Source organism: Apaloderma vittatum, unplaced genomic scaffold (genome assembly GCF_000703405.1).
Source record: "Apaloderma vittatum isolate BGI_N311 unplaced genomic scaffold, ASM70340v1 scaffold21086, whole genome shotgun sequence".
NCBI lineage: Eukaryota > Metazoa > Chordata > Aves > Trogoniformes > Trogonidae > Apaloderma > Apaloderma vittatum.
Genome location: NW_009722664.1, coordinates 7,800 through 30,353, shown reverse-complemented (window position 1 = coordinate 30,353; position 22,554 = coordinate 7,800). Strand labels below are relative to the sequence as shown.

The 22,554-nt window shown below is 38.4% G+C and overlaps 1 protein-coding gene across 2 annotated transcripts in view; it reads right to left on the bottom strand.

Annotated features, from left to right (window-relative positions):
• Positions 1–22,370, bottom strand: part of LOC104275796 (chromosome unknown open reading frame, human CXorf23) — a 23,396-nt gene extending 1,026 nt beyond the window's left edge. The window contains exons 1-10 of one of the 2 annotated variants that reach the window (XM_009871845.1): positions 22,330–22,370; positions 19,758–20,336; positions 18,748–19,413; positions 16,037–16,215; positions 15,279–15,393; positions 15,021–15,084; positions 14,087–14,205; positions 12,310–12,424; positions 5,579–5,674; positions 1,229–1,384 (exon numbers count right to left, since the gene is read on the bottom strand). In XM_009871845.1, coding sequence (XP_009870147.1) covers positions 1,229–1,384; positions 5,579–5,674; positions 12,310–12,424; positions 14,087–14,205; positions 15,021–15,084; positions 15,279–15,393; positions 16,037–16,215; positions 18,748–19,413; positions 19,758–20,336; positions 22,330–22,370 — 2,130 coding nt within the window. The remainder of the gene's footprint in view (positions 1–1,228; positions 1,385–5,578; positions 5,675–12,309; positions 12,425–14,086; positions 14,206–15,020; positions 15,085–15,278; positions 15,394–16,036; positions 16,216–18,747; positions 19,414–19,757; positions 20,337–22,329) is intronic. The other variant, XM_009871846.1, reaches the window with a different exon arrangement.
• Between the last annotated feature and the right edge of the window lie 184 nt (positions 22,371–22,554).

Below are 22,554 nucleotides of genomic sequence, written 5' to 3'. Positions count from 1 at the left end.
ATTAGTTTCTTTAAAATATTTTTTTTTTTTTTTTTGGGGGGGGGGGGGGGAATCCTTCTCCATTTATTTTCCAATTCAATTTTACAAGGTTATAATTTTTGGAAAAAAATCCTTTTCCATTTATTTTCCAATTCAATTTAGCCTTCAGAGATCCCACTTCGCAGAGCACAGGCAAATGTAAAAGGCAGTCATCTGTATACTTCAGTTAACACTCGTCCAAAGTGTTTGGATCTTTTTTCTTTGGGGAGGGGGGGGGGGCAGGGGGATTTGTTTTGCTTTTTTTTCCCCCCACCGGGCTGTAAATATGAGGGGTTTTTTTTGAAAACAGCCCTCAGAATCCTGTGCTTCTGTGCTCTAAGAACTGAACTCTAATCCAGCTACAAAAGCTTATGCAAGTGTATTTACTTGTAGCTAGGTGGAAACAGAACTACAAAACAAACAAGAATTCGCACAGAAACACAGAACTGCAAGGGGTTATGCAAGTCATGTAATCCAACTCTCCAATGTCACGAGTAACCTCACACTACTTTGATCATATTTGATCAATTCTAATAAAGGATTTAGAATGTTAACTACTGAGCCACACAAAAAACTAACTCTTTATATGGTTCAAAAGTTGTTCTGCAGTTCAAGATTAACATTGTCCCATACACACTGCAAATCAAAAGGTATAAAACAGATGTGCCTGATATTTTCAGCTCGAGTTTACCAAACCATTTTACACATACATACAGTGCAGGACGTGTTATTCAGAACAGCGCTTTAGAGCACAAAATTTTAAGGCAACACAATAAGGAGAAACACACAGACATATTAAAAAAAATTAATATCCTTCACATTGCTTTAAAATGATAGCCTAAGAAGACATTTTATTTTTACAGAGGGCCACTTTCTCTTCCAATCTTTAGGAAGAGAGATCAGCTGAGCTCAAGGAGAGAATACCAAAACATAGGCAAATGCAGAATCTGAGAGGCCACCTCCGATTTGCAATTACCCAAAGCAAATTTCAGCAAGTTTCCATGGAACTTCCATGTGACTTTTTTTTTTCAGCAAGTTTTCCATGGAGGAAAAAGGAGCACAGAATCAGGTTTGCCTGTTAAGTACAAAGAGCCAATATTCTAGAAAATCCCATCCAAGTTATTCCATGAGGATTTTAAAATAGGAATGGATCAAATGAATATTCATATTTTATAAATGGTTTAGTGAAAAATAAATAAAGCCAACTTACCTTTTCTCTTCTCAAAAATCCATCTCTGAATTTGTTAGTGGTAAATCCCCTTACACCAACAGAACGTAACCGCTGGTACTTAGCCTGAATATATAAACCCTTCTGTACTAAGCCTGATTTATAATGGGATTGCAAACGGCCATCTGCAAAGTTGCTCTGTAAAGGTTGGGGAAGAGAAGGAAAAGAAGTGCAAAATGAGGGCATCAGAACTCAGTAGTTTATATCTACAGTTACACACATGTAAAATTTACAGTACTTAACAACAGGAGTATGCACTTGCAAGTGCAGAGCCTGTTCCTTTATTGACCATTTAATATTCCTTCAGATCACCAGCTAACCATGTGGCTCAAAACTGCTGCACTGTACAGCTGAAATTATCCTTCTCATTGTACATTCCAACTTTTTTTTTCCCCAAATATTAATGAAAGTAAACCAGCCTCAACAAAAAAGTTTAATACAGCACCTCACTGTCGCTAACAAATTCAGTAATGGCAGGCCCACAGTGGGCACACATGGTGAACCTAAAAAGAAGTCATACTAAACAGAAGTGAGTACATATATTTTTCCTACGGTTTTAACATCTTACAGCCTGGACATATGTTCATCACTCTATGCCTCTGTTACCTAGAGACTGGAATACTGTGAACTAACTTAGTGTGGCACCAGGAGCAGAGGCCACAGAGACAGCATGAGGCCTACAGGTGAATGGTATTATAAATACGCAGAAAGAACAGAGCAAGATCAACAATGATCATGGCAGTTAGTTAGAAAAAGATTTTGGTTTCTAAGCACTCAGACCTCCAGCAAAATAGGCAGTTAAAATCCTTAGAGTAAGAAAGCCCCCATTTATCATAATTTCTCATAGCTTTCCAGTACTGCCATTTTAAGTTTTCTACCATGATCCTGACAGAAAGCATTAATGTACATACTCATTATTTAAATTTAAAGGTTTTCCCTGCCCCAAATTTAAACACAGAATGACCTGCCAGCTAAAAAGAAAGAGAAGAAACATCCCAACAATATAAAATTCTCATCATGGTTTATGAACACCTTTAAAGGGCAGGAAAGAACAAAATAAAACACAGAAATACACCTTCTCGAGCATGACCCAATTACTTCGGTGCAATCAGTCTCTTTTTGCTAGAGGAAGGATCACTTTAAGAAAAATCACATGCTCTGAGGTTGCAGTAAGTTTGGTACCAGTTTTTCCACTGTGTGGCTGGTGAACAGCTAAGAAAGGACTGCACAGAACAGAGGTTCCTTTATGGAAATGCAGAGGGTTTGTTATTTCCCACATCATTTCACCCACCCACTACACCGGAGATACCCAAGAGGCTGGCTCCATCACTCCCCCAGGGTTACCCTTACAGTGCTTGTAGGCAGAGGACCCTAGGCTATTAAATGCTAAGCCCTTTCCTGAACAGTATCCGAGGCCAGGCACAATACAACTAAGTGCAAGTAAACTCTTTACACCTACCACAGGGAAAACTGAAGGGCATTTTTAATGCTGGATTTTACCCCTGAACACAGTTAAAACTTCCCATTTCTCCCACAGCTGCTGCTCGTTCTCTGCTGTGGCACAGGCAGCTGGAAAGGAGGCCTTTGTGGCCTTTGTTGCCACTACATTTGTACAGCAACAAGTAAAGGGACAGACCGATTAAGAGGAGGAGAGGAAGGTACAAGATACTAAAAACGAGATTACACACACCTCAAGCTCTGAAATGAGTCTATATGAGCAAATACATGCCACTGCACTGGGTGTGGCTGGGATGGAGTTAATTTTCTTCACAGGGCTCTTTCAGATTTGTGACTAAACCAGCACCAGTGCTTTGGCTATTGCTGAGCAGTACCTGCGCTGCACCAAGGCTTTCACTTCTTCACCCGTTCTGCACCCCAGTAACAAGGGCAGGGGTGGGCAAGAAGCTGGGAGGAGACAGAGCTGGCCCAGCTGACCCAAGCTGGGCAAAGGGATATTCCGTGCCATACAACCCCCAGCTCAGCACCAGAAACTGAGGGGAGGGGGCTTTGAAGCAAGTAGCCCTAGTTTGGGGACCAGCTGGGCATCAGTCAGCTCACGGGACGTGGTGATTGCCTTTGCATCGCTTTTTTCTTCCTCTTTCCTTCACTGAAACTGTTTTCATCTTAACCCATGAGTTTTCTCACTTTTGCTTTCCATACTCTCTCTCCCATCCTGCTGGGGAAGAGGGCAGCTGAAGGGAGAATAGGCCAGGAGCTGTGTGGTGGTGCTTTGCTGCTGGCTGGGGTGAACCTAGCACAGCCAGTAATACACTGAACTGTGTTAAATTATGAATGAAGTTTAAGTCTAAAGAATACTGTGGACATACCTACTTAAAGGCTGGCTTCTTTGCAAAGTGCCATTACAAAAAAAAGACCTTTTAAATTTTAAGATTTCTGCAGATCGTTTATAAAACTGTTGTTCTAAAACACTTTATATTTTCCAAAAAGCTTAACATAGTGCAAGACCATATGATTTTTTTTTTAAATACTCCAAGTAAACCCACTTTTTTGCTTAAGTTAAAAGCCCTCCATTTTATACACCAAGAAATGTCTTGGGGTTTGTGTTTGTTGGGTTTTTTGTGGGTATTTTTATTTAAAAACCCAAATGTACAAACAATCAGTCAAGAAAGTCCCTCAAGTACAGAAGATAGTTAAATTATCTTCCTAAGTAGGTTTCAGCAACAGCATGTGAAAGAAAAATCTTTGTTACAAGAGAGGAAATTAAACGTAACTGAAAAAAAGAAGTTGATGAAATTAAGTCAAATCAGCCACTGCTGTTTCCATGACAATGACAAGCATGCTCTACACATATGCAAACTGCAATATGGGCACATATTATGAATATACAAAGAATTTACAAGTATTAAAGTACTGTGGGACAGATGATAGGATACAATAATATTCATTTACATGTGGGATGAGAAGTTAAGTGGACACCTTCATGCTTGCACAGTGCCCAGCAGAAGCGTAGGCTGATGTAAATGAAGGCAGCCTTCCCTTTTCTTTATATGACATCAACTATCAGTACTGCCTCAATGGTGTGACAGCCAGCACTAGAGATCCCTCCGTCCCCTGTAGGCTGACAATACAGAGGAGATACTGATTAGGAGGCTATGATGTCCTTTTATGTCAAAATAGTTGTATGGAGCTTACACTTTAAACTCATTAACTTCATCTTGAAAATTGACTTTGTTTTTCAGAAGAACAAAAGTTAGCATTTTTTTGCTATCATTATCTTAGCTGAGATTTACTGGCAAAGCACACCTAAATGGGAGAGCCTGAAAACCTTTTTATCCAACAATTCTGTCAACATTTACTCTGAGGAGGGAGGAAAAAAAACCCCAACAACTAAAAAAAAACCCCAAACCCCAAACCCCAACAAAATCCTGCACTGCCCCTGCTCCTTTCAAAATTTCATCCAAAATGCCAGTTACTTAGGCATCAAAACTCACCATCAAAATGCCAGTTACTCAGCCATCAACTTCATTGTCTACAAAACAGGAATGATGACTACTTGTTCTGTGTATTATTTTACTTGTGAAAACACATCCATTAAATAAGTAGGGGTGATTTTAAGGTAGAAAATGAGAGTAAGTTGTTCTAGATTTGATTAATGCTTTTCTAATATAGAAGGGTTTATCCTGGATCCATGTGTAGCATGTCACCATCAGCAGAAAAGGAAGAAAGTGTGTGTTTATTTCTACTGAACACGATACATTTTACGATCAAAAGGCATTAGAAAGCTACTGCATTACCCCCCCCCAAAAAAACCCAACACTCTCTTTTGCCCCTTTACCATCTTGAGGGCCTGAGAAAAAAGCTTCATAATTTTTATTTATTTTAAATGCATAGACAGCAGTAGCTGAGTATACACAAGAAATTAGTTGCCCAGAAATCTCTGTATGAAAGGACTAATAAAGTAACAGTAATACAAATTTGAAAGCAATACAATTCATGTCTCAGTCTCGAGAAATAGCTCAGGCTTCCACATGCATCAGGTGAAGGAAAGAAAGCTGACCAGCTTGTGTTTTGGATAGATGAGATTTCAAGTCATTGCCTTGACTGCAATTCCCATTCTCAACTTTGCACTTAACTTACTCCAACTGCACAGATGCAATACTGTACAACCCTGGTTCAATTCACCATCAGCCCTCTTACCTACCAAAAGCTTTATTTCAAAAGGATTTCATTATTTCAATGGACACAATTAGGCTATGACGACACTACTTTTCATGGCATTTAATACCTTCAAAAACGTGTCTCCTGTTACGAACTCAACAGGCTCAAATCATCATTTTATGTGTGATACACCCGATAAAAGTCGATCCATACCTTAAAGTGTCTTCTGATGGGTCCTGCATTTTCAAGGTGTCCTCTAATGCATCTGTGAGGGTAGGTATCACTTGGTTTTGAAGAATAGTAAGAATTCTAGTAAGAAAACAGAGTTATTAGCTTAATGTTACTACGTGATTCAAGAATACACACGAAGTTTCTAGGTTATGCTACCAAATATTACAACATTTTCCATCTTGTAGCATTTGACACAGTAACACCACGGGAAGGAACCAGACTAGGAGGAGCACAGGGCCTGCAGTCTGGGCTGGCTGAAGTGATGGCAGAGCCCAAAGGTGACACAAGACCATCCTGCTGGAGGACTGTCCTTGTTGAGAGATCTAAGCAGGTAACAAGCTAATTAAGGTTCTCCACCTGGCCTCCCAATTTGCATGCTGCAAGTGTATCAGATAGGCTGCTATAGCAGTCATCCCTTGAGTTCGGAACAAGGACAACAAGATTGGTACTCTGGACATCGCTGGTTAGCACGTGGTCAAAGATTGGCATATTTTAGAGGAGATACATACATTATTACTGTACACACCACCACAGCACCCAGACAATGAATGTGTAGCACATCGGTCCTTAAAAGATTCTACTTTTAACTGTATTACTGGAGAACGTTTTGAAGATTACTTGCCTGCCACAGAAACACATATGATTTCAAAAGCAAGTGGCATAGACAAGTGGTATTCATAGAATCAGGTAAGTTGGAAAAGACCTCTAAGATCATCAAGTCCAACTGTCAAGGCAATACCACCATGACTACTAAACCATGTCCTTCAGTGCCACATCTACATGTTTCCTGAACACCTCCAGGGATGGTGACTCTACCACTTCCCTGGGCAGCCTGTTCCAATGCTTCACCACTCTTTCAGTAAAGAAATTTTTCCTAATATCCAATCTAAATCTCTCCTGGCACAACTCGAGCCCATTTTCTCTCATCCTATCACTTGTAACGTGGGAGAAGAGACCAGCACCCAGCTCACTACAACCTCCTTTCAGCTAGCTGTAGAGAGCAATGAGGTCTCCCTTCGAGGCTAAACAACCCCAGTTATTGAAACTGTTTTTTGTCAACACACTGAACGACTGCAGGTAAACAGCCACAGCTGCCTAAAATAGAGTACTTCCCCCAGCCACTGTTCTACCTGCGTATTTTGGCCCTTTTCCAGCTTCTCCCATGACGACTACTTCCAGAGGATGCACACAGCTAAAATATACTTTTCTGTAATTTTATATGATCATAAATATTCAAAGAAATGATTACATACTGGCATATCATATCATAGAATCATAGAATGGCCTAGGCTGGAAGGGACCTTAGAGATCATCTAGCCCAACCTCCCTGTCATGGGCAGGGACCCCACCTCTCGACTAGACCAGGCAACACATGGGAACCGAGTGGGAATACTACATTACCGTCATCTAATGCAGACAGAAAAGACTTGCTAACAAACTCTTAACAAATCACATTTTTTTAAATAGTCCATTCTTGAATAATCACATTTTCCAATGCTGTTGAACTCGGTTTTTTTCAAAGGAAATTTTAATAGTCTCAGATACATTTTCAGACAGAAAAGACTTGCTAACAAACTCTTAACAAATCACATTTTTTTAAATAGTCCATTCTTGAATAATGAATTTTCCAATGCTGTTGAACTCGTTTTTTTCAAAGGAAATTTTAATAGTCTCAATAGCATATTACCAAGAGCTTGAAAATGAAAATGCATGTTTGCATGTTTTGCTGTTTACAGAAGCTCTGTTCTCCAAAACAATACCAAACGCTTCCTGTGGCAGAAACACTTCAGGATATGCTTTCTAAAGCTGTTACTAGCTGGGGCAGGTGCGTGTGTATGTACTTTATAAGCAACAGAATGGTGTTATAATACAACTTATCTTTTAATTGGGATTTAAGCTAGCTTTTTTTTTTCTTTTTGCAAATACATTGCTGCCAACGAGTCAGCTATTTATTTTCTTAAAACGGCTTGATAACAGGGGATTCAGCAGAGAAGAAAAAGAGAGGAAGGAAAACTTTATGAAGTGAGATCAAAGTAGTCAAAATGGCTTTTCCAAGGAAAAAAGGATATGAAAAACATAGAGAGGAAAAAGCATGCCAGGAACTTCCCAGCTCCCTTTTTATTCCAAGAATATAAGATACTCCATGAAATCAAATTAACTTTCTCCATACAACACAAAACTAAATCAGGAAGCTCCCTGTTGAAATTCATTCCTACTTAAAGCTGAGAACTCAACAAGGTGAAAAAAACATTCAGAAAATTTTGCTTTTATAGTTAAAAGTAAAACTTGAGGAATTAAAGTTTGTCTCAGCTGTGAATACACCCCACCCCATCATTAGAACTACAGTCTGCTCTTCAGGAATTTCTTAAATCTGAGCTTTTAAGGTGGAAAAAAAACCAAAATAAAATGGGGAAGTACAAATAGATACTTGTCCCAATATCCTATTCTTTAGCCACTCTCTTTTTGTCAATAGGGCTCAAGGCTAGATAGACATTTCTTACAATCAAAGCTAGACAGATATTTGCACCTTCCAGGCACAAGTTCTTCTCAAGTTTAATCTCAACACTCAATTATTGTATATTAACACAATAAACATTCCTTTGGCCTGCCATAAAAGGTGTTCACACTTTGCACTGAAAAGTTCATGGCCATTAACCATGGGATACCAAAAGTAGGCCAACCAAGTCAATACCACTCCCTGTTTTTTTTAACCCAAATGACTAATATGGGCCATTTAAGAAGAGCGAAAAGTGGTGTTAATATCACATTTCAATAGCTTATTGTAAGCATGTTTTAATACAACCAATACATTATCTGTTTAAAATTAGGCACATCCTAGCATCAGATATGATCTCCTTATCAGGCTTTCAGTTTTTAAGCATACATCTTTTACCAATACTAACAAACACAGTTCCCCAAGCAGCACTGAAAGAAAACCACAATGCAATTTTACTAACAAAGACAAAAATGTGCCAATATTTATCCAGTATATTAAATATTTCAGACGCTGCAGTGGCTTTCCTGTCAGATACCTTTTTCTTTCTCGAATTATCTTTTTTTGCTGTATTTTCTGAGCCTTGGCACTCTTGTCATTTGAAACCTAGCTCTCTGATTTACTTTTCCCTCTATATTTACCTGTAAACAAGGTACAAACCTGTAACAAGAACAAACAAACCCAAGAGAAGTGCTGAAGGTTAGATTTTTTGTTTTGAATTTCCTAGGCTTTGCTTTTAGAATTGCTGAGGGAGAGTTACACCCATAAAAGTGGTAAGAGGTGTCTACTGCATATTTTTTCATGTGTTTTCCCACACTTTTACAATTTTGTCTATACAATGTGCTCTTGCTACATGTCCTGCTGTATAAAGCAGCCTTCCATTAAAACTGGAGAGCTACACTTAGACTGTAGAACCAACTGAACCAATATCTACCCAAGTATCTGTAAGACTCAGCAAAATCAAAAAATTTATTTTCTTATTCAACACCTAGTCTTAGCTCTTGTTTACATTTCAAACTTTTCCTCAGTTTTTCCATGTATTGCTGTGCCCCAGTAATACACCCCTTATTTTAGGGTGTTTCCTGTTTAAAAAGGTATTCTAGTGACCCATTAAACCACCACTTCTTAAATCTAACACAATGTTTTCCGAATGTTGCCATTTAGGCGTGGTCCTTACATTTTTTTAAGGTGCTTGGCACTGTTCACACCTGAACTGTACTATTCTGATAAAAGATTCTTTGAATGGCAAATTCCAAAAATTTGTTCTTTTGCAGAGAGCAGCTACAAGTGGCCTTTGCCTTCATTCTTTTTTGTTTTTCTAAGGCTGCTTTCAACTCTGCTAATATTACATTCCCAAACAAAGTAGCAATAGATACGGTCACAGAGCTCTGAAGCTCTGAATTTAATTCAGAAAGCCTATTCAGATTATAGATGCAGCTGAAATTATACGCTGGCTGCTTGGATGCCATCCCACTTGACTCCCACAACAAATACTAAAGCAGTGCTAGCAGCATACAGGTATGGAGATCGAGCTTGAGCCACAGTCAACCAGGATAAGTTCTTCTCCCATCACACCCAGTCCTGAAGAAATCCTTCACTGAAAACCATTTTGAGCACCACAGATTCTCTCACAACACATCCATCTGCCATGGGAAGTGCCACACTACCAGAGCTAAGCTTACTGAGCTGAATCATTTGGGTCATTTATGATGATCTCTAAGGTCCCTTCCAACCTAGGCCATTCTAGGATTCTAGGATTCTATAGGCTCAGATACGAGTTAGCTCTATTAGTGATCTGCTCTGCCCAGCAAAAGACTACTCTCTTTCTGCATTACTTCACATATTGAGCATCAGAGATACTAGATAAACAGGAAAACAGACAGGGGAGCAGAGTAAGAACCAAAAGGCAAAAACAGAAACACAAAACCAGAAGAGGAGATGCAACTAAAAAGTGCCGACTACTGTAATGCAGACATATTTGCAAAATGTCCGTAAACCCTCCAAGCTAGTCGGCGAGCACTGATTAATTCCATTTTTACTGAAAAAGGTGGATGGCAAAACTAAATCATTCTATCTTCCCAATTGTCTGCAAACCAGCTTCTGCATGGCTGACTTCATGAAGAGTCATTCCTTCTTTAGGATGCCTTTAGCCATGCTTTCACAGCTACTGTTGTTCTGAATGGATTATACCCAGAGAAGTTGTGGAAGTCCCCTCATCGGAAATGTTCAAGGCCAGGTTGGATGTGGGAGATATCTCTGCCCATGGCAGGGGAGTTGGAACTAGATGATCTTTAAGGTGCCTTCCAACCCAAACTGTTTGAAGATGATTCTATGATTATTCTTCACTGCAGTGCAGGACTTTCTAGCAACTGTATGTCTGCAGTTCACTGCAAGCCTCAGCAAGACAGTGGTGAGGAGAAAATAACACAGAGAAAAAACTCGTGGGTCAAGATAAATGGAGTCTGATAAAGCAAAAAAGCAAAGGTCGCACAGGGAAGCGAAGGAAAACTAATGACTTATTCTCTTCTTCCCATCAGTAGGCCATGTCCTGCCACTTCCCAGGAAGCAGAGTTTCAGTACACAGAGTTGCTTGGGAAGGCAAACGCTTCCGTGAAAGCCCTGCTCTTTTAGCTGAGCAGTCATCCTACTGCATGGAATACCCCTTTGGTCAGCTGGCTGGGCTGTGTCCCACCCCAAGATCTTGCCCACTCTCAGCCTAACTGGTGAGGGGCGGCCTCAGTGCTGTGTGAGCACTGCTCAGCAGTAGCCAAAACACTGGTGGGTTTTTAACACCCTTCTAGCTACCATGATGAAACACAGCAGTAGGAGAGATGCTTAATATCTGCAAGGCAGCTACATTTCAGTGATGGTTAGAATCATAGAAGCTACTTTTGATGGATCCTAGAAAAGTTTGACAGTCACTTGGAACTCTGTCCACAGGGTATTAATTATAATGTATAAAAAAAACAATTTATAGTCTCCTCCTTTTTTTGCACCCACCAGGGGGAAAAAAAAAAAAAAAAAAAAAAAAAAAGAGGCTGTAGAATTACACAGCAATCATCAATAAAGCTTTTCTGTCTCACCAGTTTCCCAAGTTGAACAAGAACAAATGCTTGGAAATAAGACTACTTTTATTGAGAAGCAATTTTCCAAAATGACAGATTTATTTCTGCTGATCCTAATAAATATTGAAATGGGCAAGAGAGTTTTAAGTATATCACAGAAAGACAGTCTAGAAACTACCCAACTGCCCAACTACCTTTGATAAAAGCAATATCAACACAGCTAAACTATTCCATTGTAAAACATTCCATCCTCAGGAACATTATTTCAGACATTTCTGATTATTTCCATGGTTTATTTCTCATTTTTATTTGTTTTTAAAAATAAGAGTTTTCCAGAACTTTAACCATAACAAGGAGAAACATTGTTTTAGTACCAATGTCATCTAAACAAGATTCAGACCTTCTCTTCCAACCACTGAAAATAAGAATGCAGGGGAGGATTCTTTTTTTTTTTTTTCCCCAAACTGTTCAACATTACCTCTGGCTATCTGCTCAGTAAGAAGGCCTTCTATTTTATAGTTTAGGTAGTACATCATCCAGTACAAGAAATGCAGTATTAGGTACAAATTTCTTTCACAAAGCTACAAGCAATATGAGGGTTTATTTCATAAAGTTCCTTAATTTCACTAATTCACTTTGAACCTAAAATTTATTTCAAAAGTTTAGTTTGACCTGCTCCTGCTATTCAATAAGAGATCTAAAGTTGCCCACCTTACTCCTGAGCTAAATGAAAAAAGATGTTTTGATTTTACCCAACATACCAATGTAAACCAGCTTTCTGAAACAACAAACGCCTGGACAACTCACTACTCAGTTATAAAAATCAGTGCTAAAGTTTTTGCGGAGTACTGCACAGGCACACAAAAGCAAAAGAATTATTTCTGTTGTATCAGCATTTGGTCATAAAAGTGGCTTTAGCTCACTTGTGTTAATTCATACTTCCACAAATACCTGAGGAAGTACCCTTGTGAAATTATGAGTAGTTTTACTGTTGAACAACCTCTGAAGATAATAAAGCCTCACTTGAAATTGAAAAGGGGAAGACATCACAAACTGTTAAACTTGCATCAGCACAGACAATGCAGGGAAAAAAAATCAATTGTAGATGTGAAAACAACAAAAGCAAAAGCTACTACTTCTACATTTAGTCTTACCATGTGAGGTTTCCCAATAAATTTCCTGAAAGGTGGCTTAATGAACCTCATAGGCTTTTGGAAGCCATCAAGTTGAGAGTTATGTAATTTTGAAAAACTGCAGCTTTGCTGGTTCCTGATGCGCATGAAAGGGAGAAGAGAATAATTAAAATCTCAGGCCATAGCATATCAAAACACTGTATTTTAAGTGACCTTAGCCTAGCATCTCAATCACTTAGAAGTCCAAAGTGACCTGCCATAAGTAATTCTTTTCTAGGGCATTCGACAGTATTACTAGTCCTCTAAACTCAGGCCCACGTTGCATGGAATTATATAGTAAATTGTACTCTCTTACGCAATGACAAACATTTCGCCTTCCTGAAATCCTCACAGCGCCAATCAGTTTCCCTGGCACACCCCAGGAGTGACCGGCCTGGATGGCTGGTCATTGCTGCCCTCCGCTGGCTGAAATGCTTTCTGCATTTCACAAGTTTCAGAGGGTATTATCTTTAAAAGCCGCACATAACTTTCCATTTCATGAAACCCCAAATCCAACTGAAGCTCAGATAAGTAGTGAGATGGTCTAGTTTCATCCTCAGCAAGTAGGGTGCTCTGGCTTTGGGCTTTTACTTGCTTGTTGTGTCTACTGAACACATCACTTATAAAGAAGTGTTCACAAACCTCAAAACAGAATGTATACTACGAAAAGTAATCACCAGAAGTCAAAATTCACATTTCATGAAACACACAGAAACTTGTTTTCACAGATGCAAAATAAATTGCTAGGACAAAAACAGAAGCACACTGGACTAGCTCATAGGCACTGCCAGCATTCCATACGGGAACTGTGAGGAACTCCCAATCTCACAGAAATTCTACTCATTGTTCATACCAAAACCATGTTCCTAGATAAACTAAAGACATAGTCCCAGGTACGTAATACACTATATTCAATGGTCTAATTTTTTTTTATGTGGCAGCTTTTCCTTTTTTTTGTTCAAAGAATCTCAAACACAGAAATAATTCTGCAGCTTCACAAGTCAGTTTTCCCAAATATGTGTACATTTGCCACTACAGACTCCATTTAAAATTAACAAAGAGGAACATATTAAGAGTGATCTGTAAATCATGACTACTGGGTAGATACATTACATTCTAGCAGTTCTTCGAACCAATATGTCTTCTAACACAAATAAACTCTCTTATAAACCAACCTTACCACAACAAAAGCGAAACAAGCTGACTGAGGTTAGCAGACACCTCTGGGGCAAACACCTTTAATCTTGTTAAAGAAATTCATAACAATAAAATGCTATTAAAAGAAAAATTTTTAAAAATCCAGCTTTTCTTCACAGAATTCTTCAACAACCAGAAAAATCCAATTAATTGTTCATATTTCACGTGACATTGCCAAATATCCAGGGCAACACAATGAAGTATTCATCCTAGAAAGCTTTTATAAAACTACAAAGTACCAAGAGGATTTTCTTATACGGCACATCAAGGAGTTTACAAAAAATATAGTTAAGTATCTTTATACTCATTTCTTCCCCTATTCCCAGTTTGAGTTTGCTTTTAATGTTTTTCCTCACTGCAACTTAACCTTTCTCAAAGTAACGCTCCGTTACAGAGTAGCTGACAGTGTACATAAGTTGAATTTCAGTCCAAGTTAAACTTAAAAGGACAAACTATGGAAAACAATCACAATAAACGTGAACATTATCTGTAGAAGAGTCAAAAAATGAACACATACGAGAACTAGAGGCTTGGGCCAACAAGACTGTTATTGGCTAATTACCTTGGAGTTACATCATCTACAGGAAACACTCTCTCATCTTCATTCTTCAATCTCTCTTTTCTTCTCCTTTCTATATCATGCCGTAGATCATTTGGATCTTCTAAAACTCTCATAATATTCTAGTAATGAGGAAGGGTTAAAGTCAAGTTAGCTATTAATAACTTAACACTGATAGGATTCTGCCCTTCAAGAGTTGCATACGGTATATAATTTTGATAATGCAGTTCCAACTATCTGCACATCAACCCAAGGCCCCAAAGTGCAAAACAGTAACAAAAAGTATTCCCCAGCAATCACTTTCTTGTGCCCTCTGCCTTTTTACTAGCGTCCAGACAGCAGGAAACAGAACACCAGAATTCTGTATGGAGTTACCAAGGCAAAAATATTCACATAAATTCCAGTAAATGTTAAGAAGTTCTACCATTCATAATTAAGTTGAATCTCCACATGCCTGCACTATAGGGGAAAAAAAAATAAAGAATCACAGTAAGTATAGCTTGAAAAGGGAAGAAAGGAAGTCCTTAGATGAAAGAGTGGGATAAAATAGCATTCTGAGGAATTATGCAGATGGCAGGCCATTCTAACATGAAGGTAGAAGAAACACAAAGGCTTTTTTTCTAATCTCAGGGGGAAGCAAGAGCCACATTAGTCATGTACTTATTATTTACACTATTTAAAAACGGGTAGGGTTTCAAGTAGCAGGAATAACTCCAGGTACTCTGGAGAACACACCTGCATTTTACTCATCAGTCAACACAATACACTCACACCACTGTGGTATCTGTAAACATGCTCAGGTGTTCCTTAGCTGCAAAACAGTCAGCTATCAATGGCTTTCAAAGTGTGTAAAAATGATGTACCAATAGCAAGTGGAAAACGTTGCCTATATCATTTTAACTTACTGTTTGCCAAAAAAGCTAAATAAGTAAGATACCTGGAGAGATTCAGATGGCACAGTCCGTTTGTTCTGAAGTTCTGCTAGAGACATGTCAATCCTCCTGGAACACAAAAATACTACATAAAGCCAGGTGCAATCACTATAAATAGCAAAAGCATTTTGACCAGCTAAGAATTCTTTACAGACTACAGGCAAGTAGTTTAGAGTCAGTGAAAAAAAAAAAACCTTACGCTGTATAAAGTCTACTGAAGAATAACTACTTTAAGTCAAATAAAGGCAATGTTCATTAATTACCTGTGAATTTCTGGATCCAAACATGCTTTAACCTCATTCATATTTGCAACTGGTTTATCCTGAATTTTTGAGAACCTTTCATGTAGAGTTATGTCAGAGGATGCAAAATAATTGGCTGCAAAAAGATATTAAATACAAAAATGTTCATTTGTAGTAGCTGAAATGCATGGTGGGAAATTACATGTTTTAAAAGACCAACCCTTTAAGTACGCCAAGATAACTGCTGAGATTAAATTTCAAACTATTTGTCATTTAACAATGAGAAATGAATGATTAGGTCAGTCAGACAACATTGTTAAGTAAGATTAAATCAAACTGAAAGTTAACTTATTTGTCAGCTCTATAACAGTAGCACTCAGCTAGAATCTATACAGTTCAATACTGAAACACCAATCTGAAAAATTAAAGAAACTATATATAACTAGGAAGTTGTGACTACAATTGTGGCTTCAATTTTTTTCTCTTGTTCCTAAACAAGTAGCTTAGTCTTAAGTACTAGCACAAAATCATTTTTAACTCAACCATCCATAACAATGCTTCTATCATGGACTGAGATCTTTTTATAATCATTCTTCACCCAACCACTTTAAATTCTCAAGCTCCATTTTCCTTGAACAATACAGAATGAATGTAAAACACAAATGAAGCCAAAGGCAGATGCCCAAGATTTACAAGGACAGCATATCTAACTTGTTTGATTTTATTTTAATAATTAAAAATACATAAACACACACGTATACTCCAAATAATACAGCCACCTTTAACTTGATGGATAATTGTGATTATTTCCTGAGTAAATTCTCTTGATGGGTCGTTTTCAACATTTTGAGTTACAGATTCCATGTGCTCAAACACCGGATGAAAATTTTCATTTTTCCTCCCAACAGCAACCAGATCATGTGACATCTGTCTCTCTGTAGTATGACTAGAGGCAGTCCTAGAATAAAAATTTGCAGATATTCACTTAAGAATTCACTGTAACTGAAAATTTCAAATGGACAAGTAGAACAAAACAATACATTGTCAAGCTCATTTTAGGAATAAATGCGATGCAACTGAAATCCCATTCTGTTCCTTTTTTTTCTAATCAAAAAACTCTTAAGGAAGAAAAGCTATAAGAAAATACAAACAGATGACTATACTCTTGGGTATCCTTGCTTCAGTGAAGTACGCAATACAGAATTTGTGAGTTTTAAACCTGATTCATCTAAATTATCAATTAAAGTAGGCAAATGAAGATCCCGAAATACTTCCTTAGTATAATACTGGAAGGCAATTATGTGCGCCTCTTTGTTTATAAGAAGCTGTTGGATAATTTCCGAGAAAAATTCAGATATGTAAGACAAAAAAAAAATCTCACTGCGTCCTTGGGAACTGAATCATCACTTGAGCCTAGTGAAACAGCTTTCCATTGGCAGCGTGTGAACTTAAAAACGTGTTTAGCATCTTTGTGTCAAATCTTACTCATTCTAAAGAAGTTTATGCTCCAAATGGTTGATTGCTGCTTAAGAATTACTTTGACAAGAAAGCTAACACTTTAAAAATCCTGCTGCTCTCGTTGCAAGGAAGATGCTTGTCATTTGGAAAGGACTCGAACAGCCCATGTAAAAGCTTTTAGGATAAAGATTCTGTTTACTGTGCATTCTGCAAAGTGATTATGAGCCTGCTCATCCTGTACTTGAAGCAAACAAGACTGGAATTTCACACAAAAAAATTGTATCAGAAATAGTGTCTAGCAGGTACTACGAGTCACCTATCTGCCCCCAGTAAAGTGGAAATAAATGCATGCGAGAGGGAATCCAAATAACATCAATTGTAGATGATTTGAATTATCTGCCTTTTACCCGGGTTTATAAAGAAAGTATTCCTCTCAGCTCAGTCATTTCAAGTCAGGTGTTTGCTAAATGCTTAAAATAGGCAGCACAAATATTCCCAGTCATTAGCTTCTGCAAAATTAGTGTTCTCATCTTTAAAGAAATATTTAGCAATTCTGGCCAAGGAATCAAATCTTCCACATATGAAATCAGCTGTAATCAAAGTAGGAGTTTATTCAGTCTGTAAATAATTATGGTGTCTGTTGTGTACGACTTTTCAAAAGCAGCAGCAAGAGGCTACTAGATACAGGAATTGTCCTGCAGGCTTACAGTAAAACCCTTACTGAGAGGGTTGTCAGCCATTGGAACAGGCTGCCCTGGGAGGTGGCTGAGTCACCATCCCTGGATGTGTTTAAGAAATAGGTAGATGTTGTGCTGAGGGACATGGTTTAGTGGTGTCGATAGGGCTAGGACAAAGGTTGGACTCGATCTTGAAGGTCTCTTCCAACCAAAACTGTTCTATGATTCTACGGTTCTACGATTCTATGAAAACTCAACAATAATTAAGTTATTGTCCTTAAACTATCATTTAGGAAGTTAAATGCTTGTCCTCACTGGAGGGAGCAAGGCGGCATCTCACTTCCCTTTCTTCAGTCTTTAATATTATCCCCTTATGTGGGGGCTAATAGTAAGATAAGGAAGTACAGTAACTTGTCTTTCTAACTCTTCATTGCATTACGTGTTTCTGAAACATTCAAAAGCGAAAAAAAAACAGTATAATGTTTTATTTGGGACACAGGACAAAATACCTTTAAAATGAAGGCTGATCATTTCAGAAGGGAAGGTAATCCCTTCCAAACACAAGTACTGCCATTATGTGACACCCTTCCCTGCAACAGCACAGCAACAGACCAGTAAAGCCTGCAAAAATCTACACAAACTAAGCTGCTTACTCTCTACCACATATCCATCACCTAGGTTTTCATAACATTAGCACTTTCTCTTCCAGTTCAGCTGTCACTGGGAATGCTCAAGGCAATCACAAGTACTACAAGAGCCAGTCAGAAGCAGACTCCTCCGCTTCTCAGTTCTGACGCCTCAACAGATTGCTACTTCACTTGTTACAACAATAAATAGCTCTGGGATCTCCAACTGAACTTCAGATCTTGAACATGTGAATGTGTGCCTAAGATTTGTGTAATTTAAAGGTTAAATGGTTTTTAGAAGAAATGAGTCGGCCACAAAAATGATAGCATATTCCAGAAGAAAGCACAGGACTAGGCTTTTCTGCTTTGGTTTGTTTTTTTCTTTTTAAATAGAAGTAACACACTCACAAACTTGTACATGAAAGTTGCTTATGGTAAGTATCGGGCATATCTGTTCTTTGCACCTGCTTCTACAGCTCCTTTAAATGAACTAGGGCATATTTTCTGTTTGGTTGTAGGTGTTATGTTTTTGTTTGTTTGTTTGTTTTTTTAATAGAGGTAAGCTGTAAGTTTCTAGTCTGGGCAAGTTAACATTTCAAACAAAATAAAATTAAAGAATGTCCAACCTTAGTTTGTCCTGTTTACCTCCTAAAGAAACTATGTTTTCCTCCCATACTCATAAACTGTTAAGAAGATGGGAAAAAAGAAGAGGCAAGGGAAAACCAATACCTGTACTTGGTCACCATTTTCTTCATATCCACTTTGATTGTAAGATGTTCCCTCCTACAGTTGATATCTGACACTTTCACATCCGAAACCGTGTGATTTGAATCATGCTGGCTATCAGAGGAATCTACTTTTTTCTTGAATTCTCCCTCTTTCCTTACTCTTTCCTTCGGTTTGCTTTTAAAAGATCTCAGATCAACATCCATTTTGGAAGAGTTAACACAAGCATCACAGCCCTTCTTTGAACTGTATTTAACAGGTGCTTCGACATGCCCATCTTCAGTCCGTCTTGCCTTTCCACCGCTAAAGTAATCTAACTCTTTGCTATTCCGGGCACCCTTAGAAGAACTGTGTTTCTGATCTTCCTGCTTCGCATACTTCTGAGCTCTATCATCTGAAAAAGGCCTTTCCCCATCCGGATGCCTGCGCCGTTTGTGACTGTACTCATACGCTATCGTTGCGACAGAACCCTCCGAGTACTCCCTTTCAGCTGACCGGTGGGACTGGACACCCACATTTCTTTGCTCCTCCTTTTCTTGGTAGGGTGGAAAAGAACGCTCTTGCTTCCACTTGGAATTCCTTGCTACTTCTCCACCGTCATACCTCTCCATTTCTTTAGCCCTTTTAGACGTGTGTCCATATTCTCTGTAATCGTGATCTTCAGGATACCTGTGTTGACATAAAGCAATTTACACTTGCACTAGAGAAGAAAGCGAGAACTTATATGTGTAGAATGTTGGACAGCAGAATGCGTGGCAAGTTAACCCATAATCCCTCGCGCCAAGGTACAGATGTGCAGGGGCTCTTAAGAGGGAAATATTATCCTTTCATACTCTAGCCATCAATACGATTTACTTAAAAGACAAATACTTCACTATTACCAGTCGCCCATAATTAAACTACAAAGTGGCCAACGTGTTTCAAGGTGGATCTCTTCCAACTATAATGAAAAGAGACTTTCACTTGAGGCTTTACACCACAATACCCAGGTTTTAATTATTTTATTCCTATACCTCTTCTGTAAAGAGCTCCTTGCCGTAAATTCATCAGAAACTCTTCTGGGTGACTGACCATACTTCTCTTCATGCAACCTCTGGGGCCTCAAGTCATCTTCATGCCATTTTCTGTCAAGTTTACATGAAGCCCCTAACGGTCTATGAAACGGTTTCACTCCTTTTTCGTTTCCAGTGACTTTGTAGTGCTCAAACATGTATCTGTCTTCCATCTTGTGCTGGTAAAACGGACGATCGTGCTCTTTATACGGTATTTCTGAGTACTTTGCTGGTAACTGGCATCTCCTATTGCTTTCAGTTCTCTCGGATGAATGTGTTCTGTAGGGCTTATGACTGTAAGTATCTTCCATGGGAACTCTCTTCAGGTTTGGTGAAGGTGATCTACGTTCATATATTCTCTGGTGGTTATTTCCATGAGGTGCAAACCTAGAATTGCTTTGTCCGTATTTTTCATCCTCTGTTCTCCAAGGCATAGGCTTCTTTGGGTCCTTACGAAAGCTTTTATATTCACAGTCATAATTAATACGAGCATGCCTTTGCCTATGGTGCTCTGGACTCCTAAATGCTGGAGATAAGGACCTAGGGCAAAAATAGAATCCACTTTAAGTAGCCCCAAACTGAGTCAACCCCTTAATGAGAACATCTACTCCCTAAGGAAGTATAGTTTAGTACAAAATTTTAATCCATTGGTCAAAAAATTAAAAACATGATATTCAAATTGTCATTTGCCTGGCTAGAGTACAAAGTTTACTTTTACTCTGCCAAAAGTTTTCATAGTAAGAATACCCACTCAAGATAGTAGCAAGTCAATCATTTTTCTTTTTGCATTTTTTCATTTAAAACTAAAAATACTTTCATATACATGAAGTTTCCACTACACTGAAAATAACTGTTATACACATTTTCACACTTCTCAAGCATTCCCCATCTTTTTCAGTGCCAAGAGAAAAAAGAAGGGGGAAAAAAAAACATATAAAGAAATCCAAAAGAAAAAACCTTTTCCAGTTTTCTTCGCATGCCAAAACAGCCCTCAAAACCAACTGAAAACGTTATAAAATATACAATTTAAAATGTCACATAGGCACACTTCGTTCTGTAGAAAAGACTGAGTTCAAGAAAGAGGTTTTAGCCTTTTTTAAAAATAGTGTGTACCCATACACAAGTATGCACTTCCACACTCATTGCAGCTTTTGCTATTCAATATTTAATCCCTAAGACCCACTCAGCTGCATCACTCAGCTCTGCATTTTCACCTACAGCTACAAAAATGAAAGTAACCTGAAAAGAACCAATTCTCTTTAGCCAAAATCCCCTTAAATTAAAAAAAAAAAAGTAAACCAAACACAAAGCACTAGCAAGAACTAGAAAGTAATCCCGGACATGGTAGTTCTGCTTGTATTCAAGTATTCACTGTACACTCTCGATACACTCTTTAATAAAAGCATCAAAATTATAAGTTGAAAAAAATCAAGGAAATCACCTTCTTTGTGCACATATTGCATATGTACAATTTGGCATAATTATTTGAGCCATTTCTTCAGATGAGTTCAAACTAAGAACCACAGACCTTCATAAAACTGCAACGGCTAACTTCCAACAGCACCCACACTGCTGCTGCCGCCCCGTCTTGCTCTGGTTAAGACTCGCATTTTAATGACAGCCACGGCATCCCTCCCCACCCTTCACTCAAAGGGCATATTCACGAGTATCCATCCAGTATGGAAGCAGATAGGATTTCTCAAATGAACAATAAACAAAAATGCATGCGCATTTTTATGTGTCATCTAACAAGCCCCCTAGGTCTCGGCCATTATAATTAAGTCTGTTTAGAAAAGCAACCCAAACTCGACAAAAAACGCAGCTTCATATTACACACTAATAGCTCTTGATAGCTTAAAATTGTATTCCAGTCTCCTAGTTTCAACATCTCAAATTGCCATTGCAAATCCTAAACAATAGGCAGGTAACAAATGGCATGAAGTCACCTGCACGTTACTCTGGTGACATACATCAATGGCACATGCTACTGGGGCAGTGTCCCAAAAGAACGGCGCTAACTCCCGTGTCTTCAATTCGCTTTATGCTGCAACGCGTATCTAACTACAGTGAAGATCAAGCCACAGATCAGATCCACAGGCTCAGAAAGCCAAAGGCATTTAAACCAAGACGTTTTTTCTTTTTAACAGTAGATCTGGCCCTCCCTGTAGATCAAGAGGCAAGACAGCAGTGAGCTACACACGTTAAGCACACCATGTGGTGCTTGAGTAAAAATAACCTTAACTAGTTTGGTGCTTGGATTTTGTGCTAAAGGTAGTTCCAAGTTCCCAAACATACAAGCTGAAAAGGTTCTTGGCAGACAGCAAAACCTTAACACCTCCAGCTTAAGAAAAAATAAAATCATAATAATTAAAATTGTGAGTTGGGAAAAAATACAGGTGGTGTTCAGTTTGGAAAACATCATTTATAAAATACACTTTGCAGTTCTGGATGCAAGTTTCTTTCTTTTTCACAGGTTTTAAATACTAATTATAAATCCCCAACAGAGTGACACTTCAGAACACAAGTTAAATACCTTGGTTTCCATCGTGGCGATCTTGATCTAGATCTTGTCATCTTCTCAAGTGTTTATATGAATTTCTTGAAGCTGTAAAGAGGATACAATTTACTAGTCTGATAATGGAATCACACTACAAATTGTAACAGGGACAGCTGCTTTTAACAAGTGTAGTATTAGATGCTTCAAGGTTGGGGTGAGGCACAGTTTTGGCATGTTTTACCTCTAATTCCCATTTTAAGG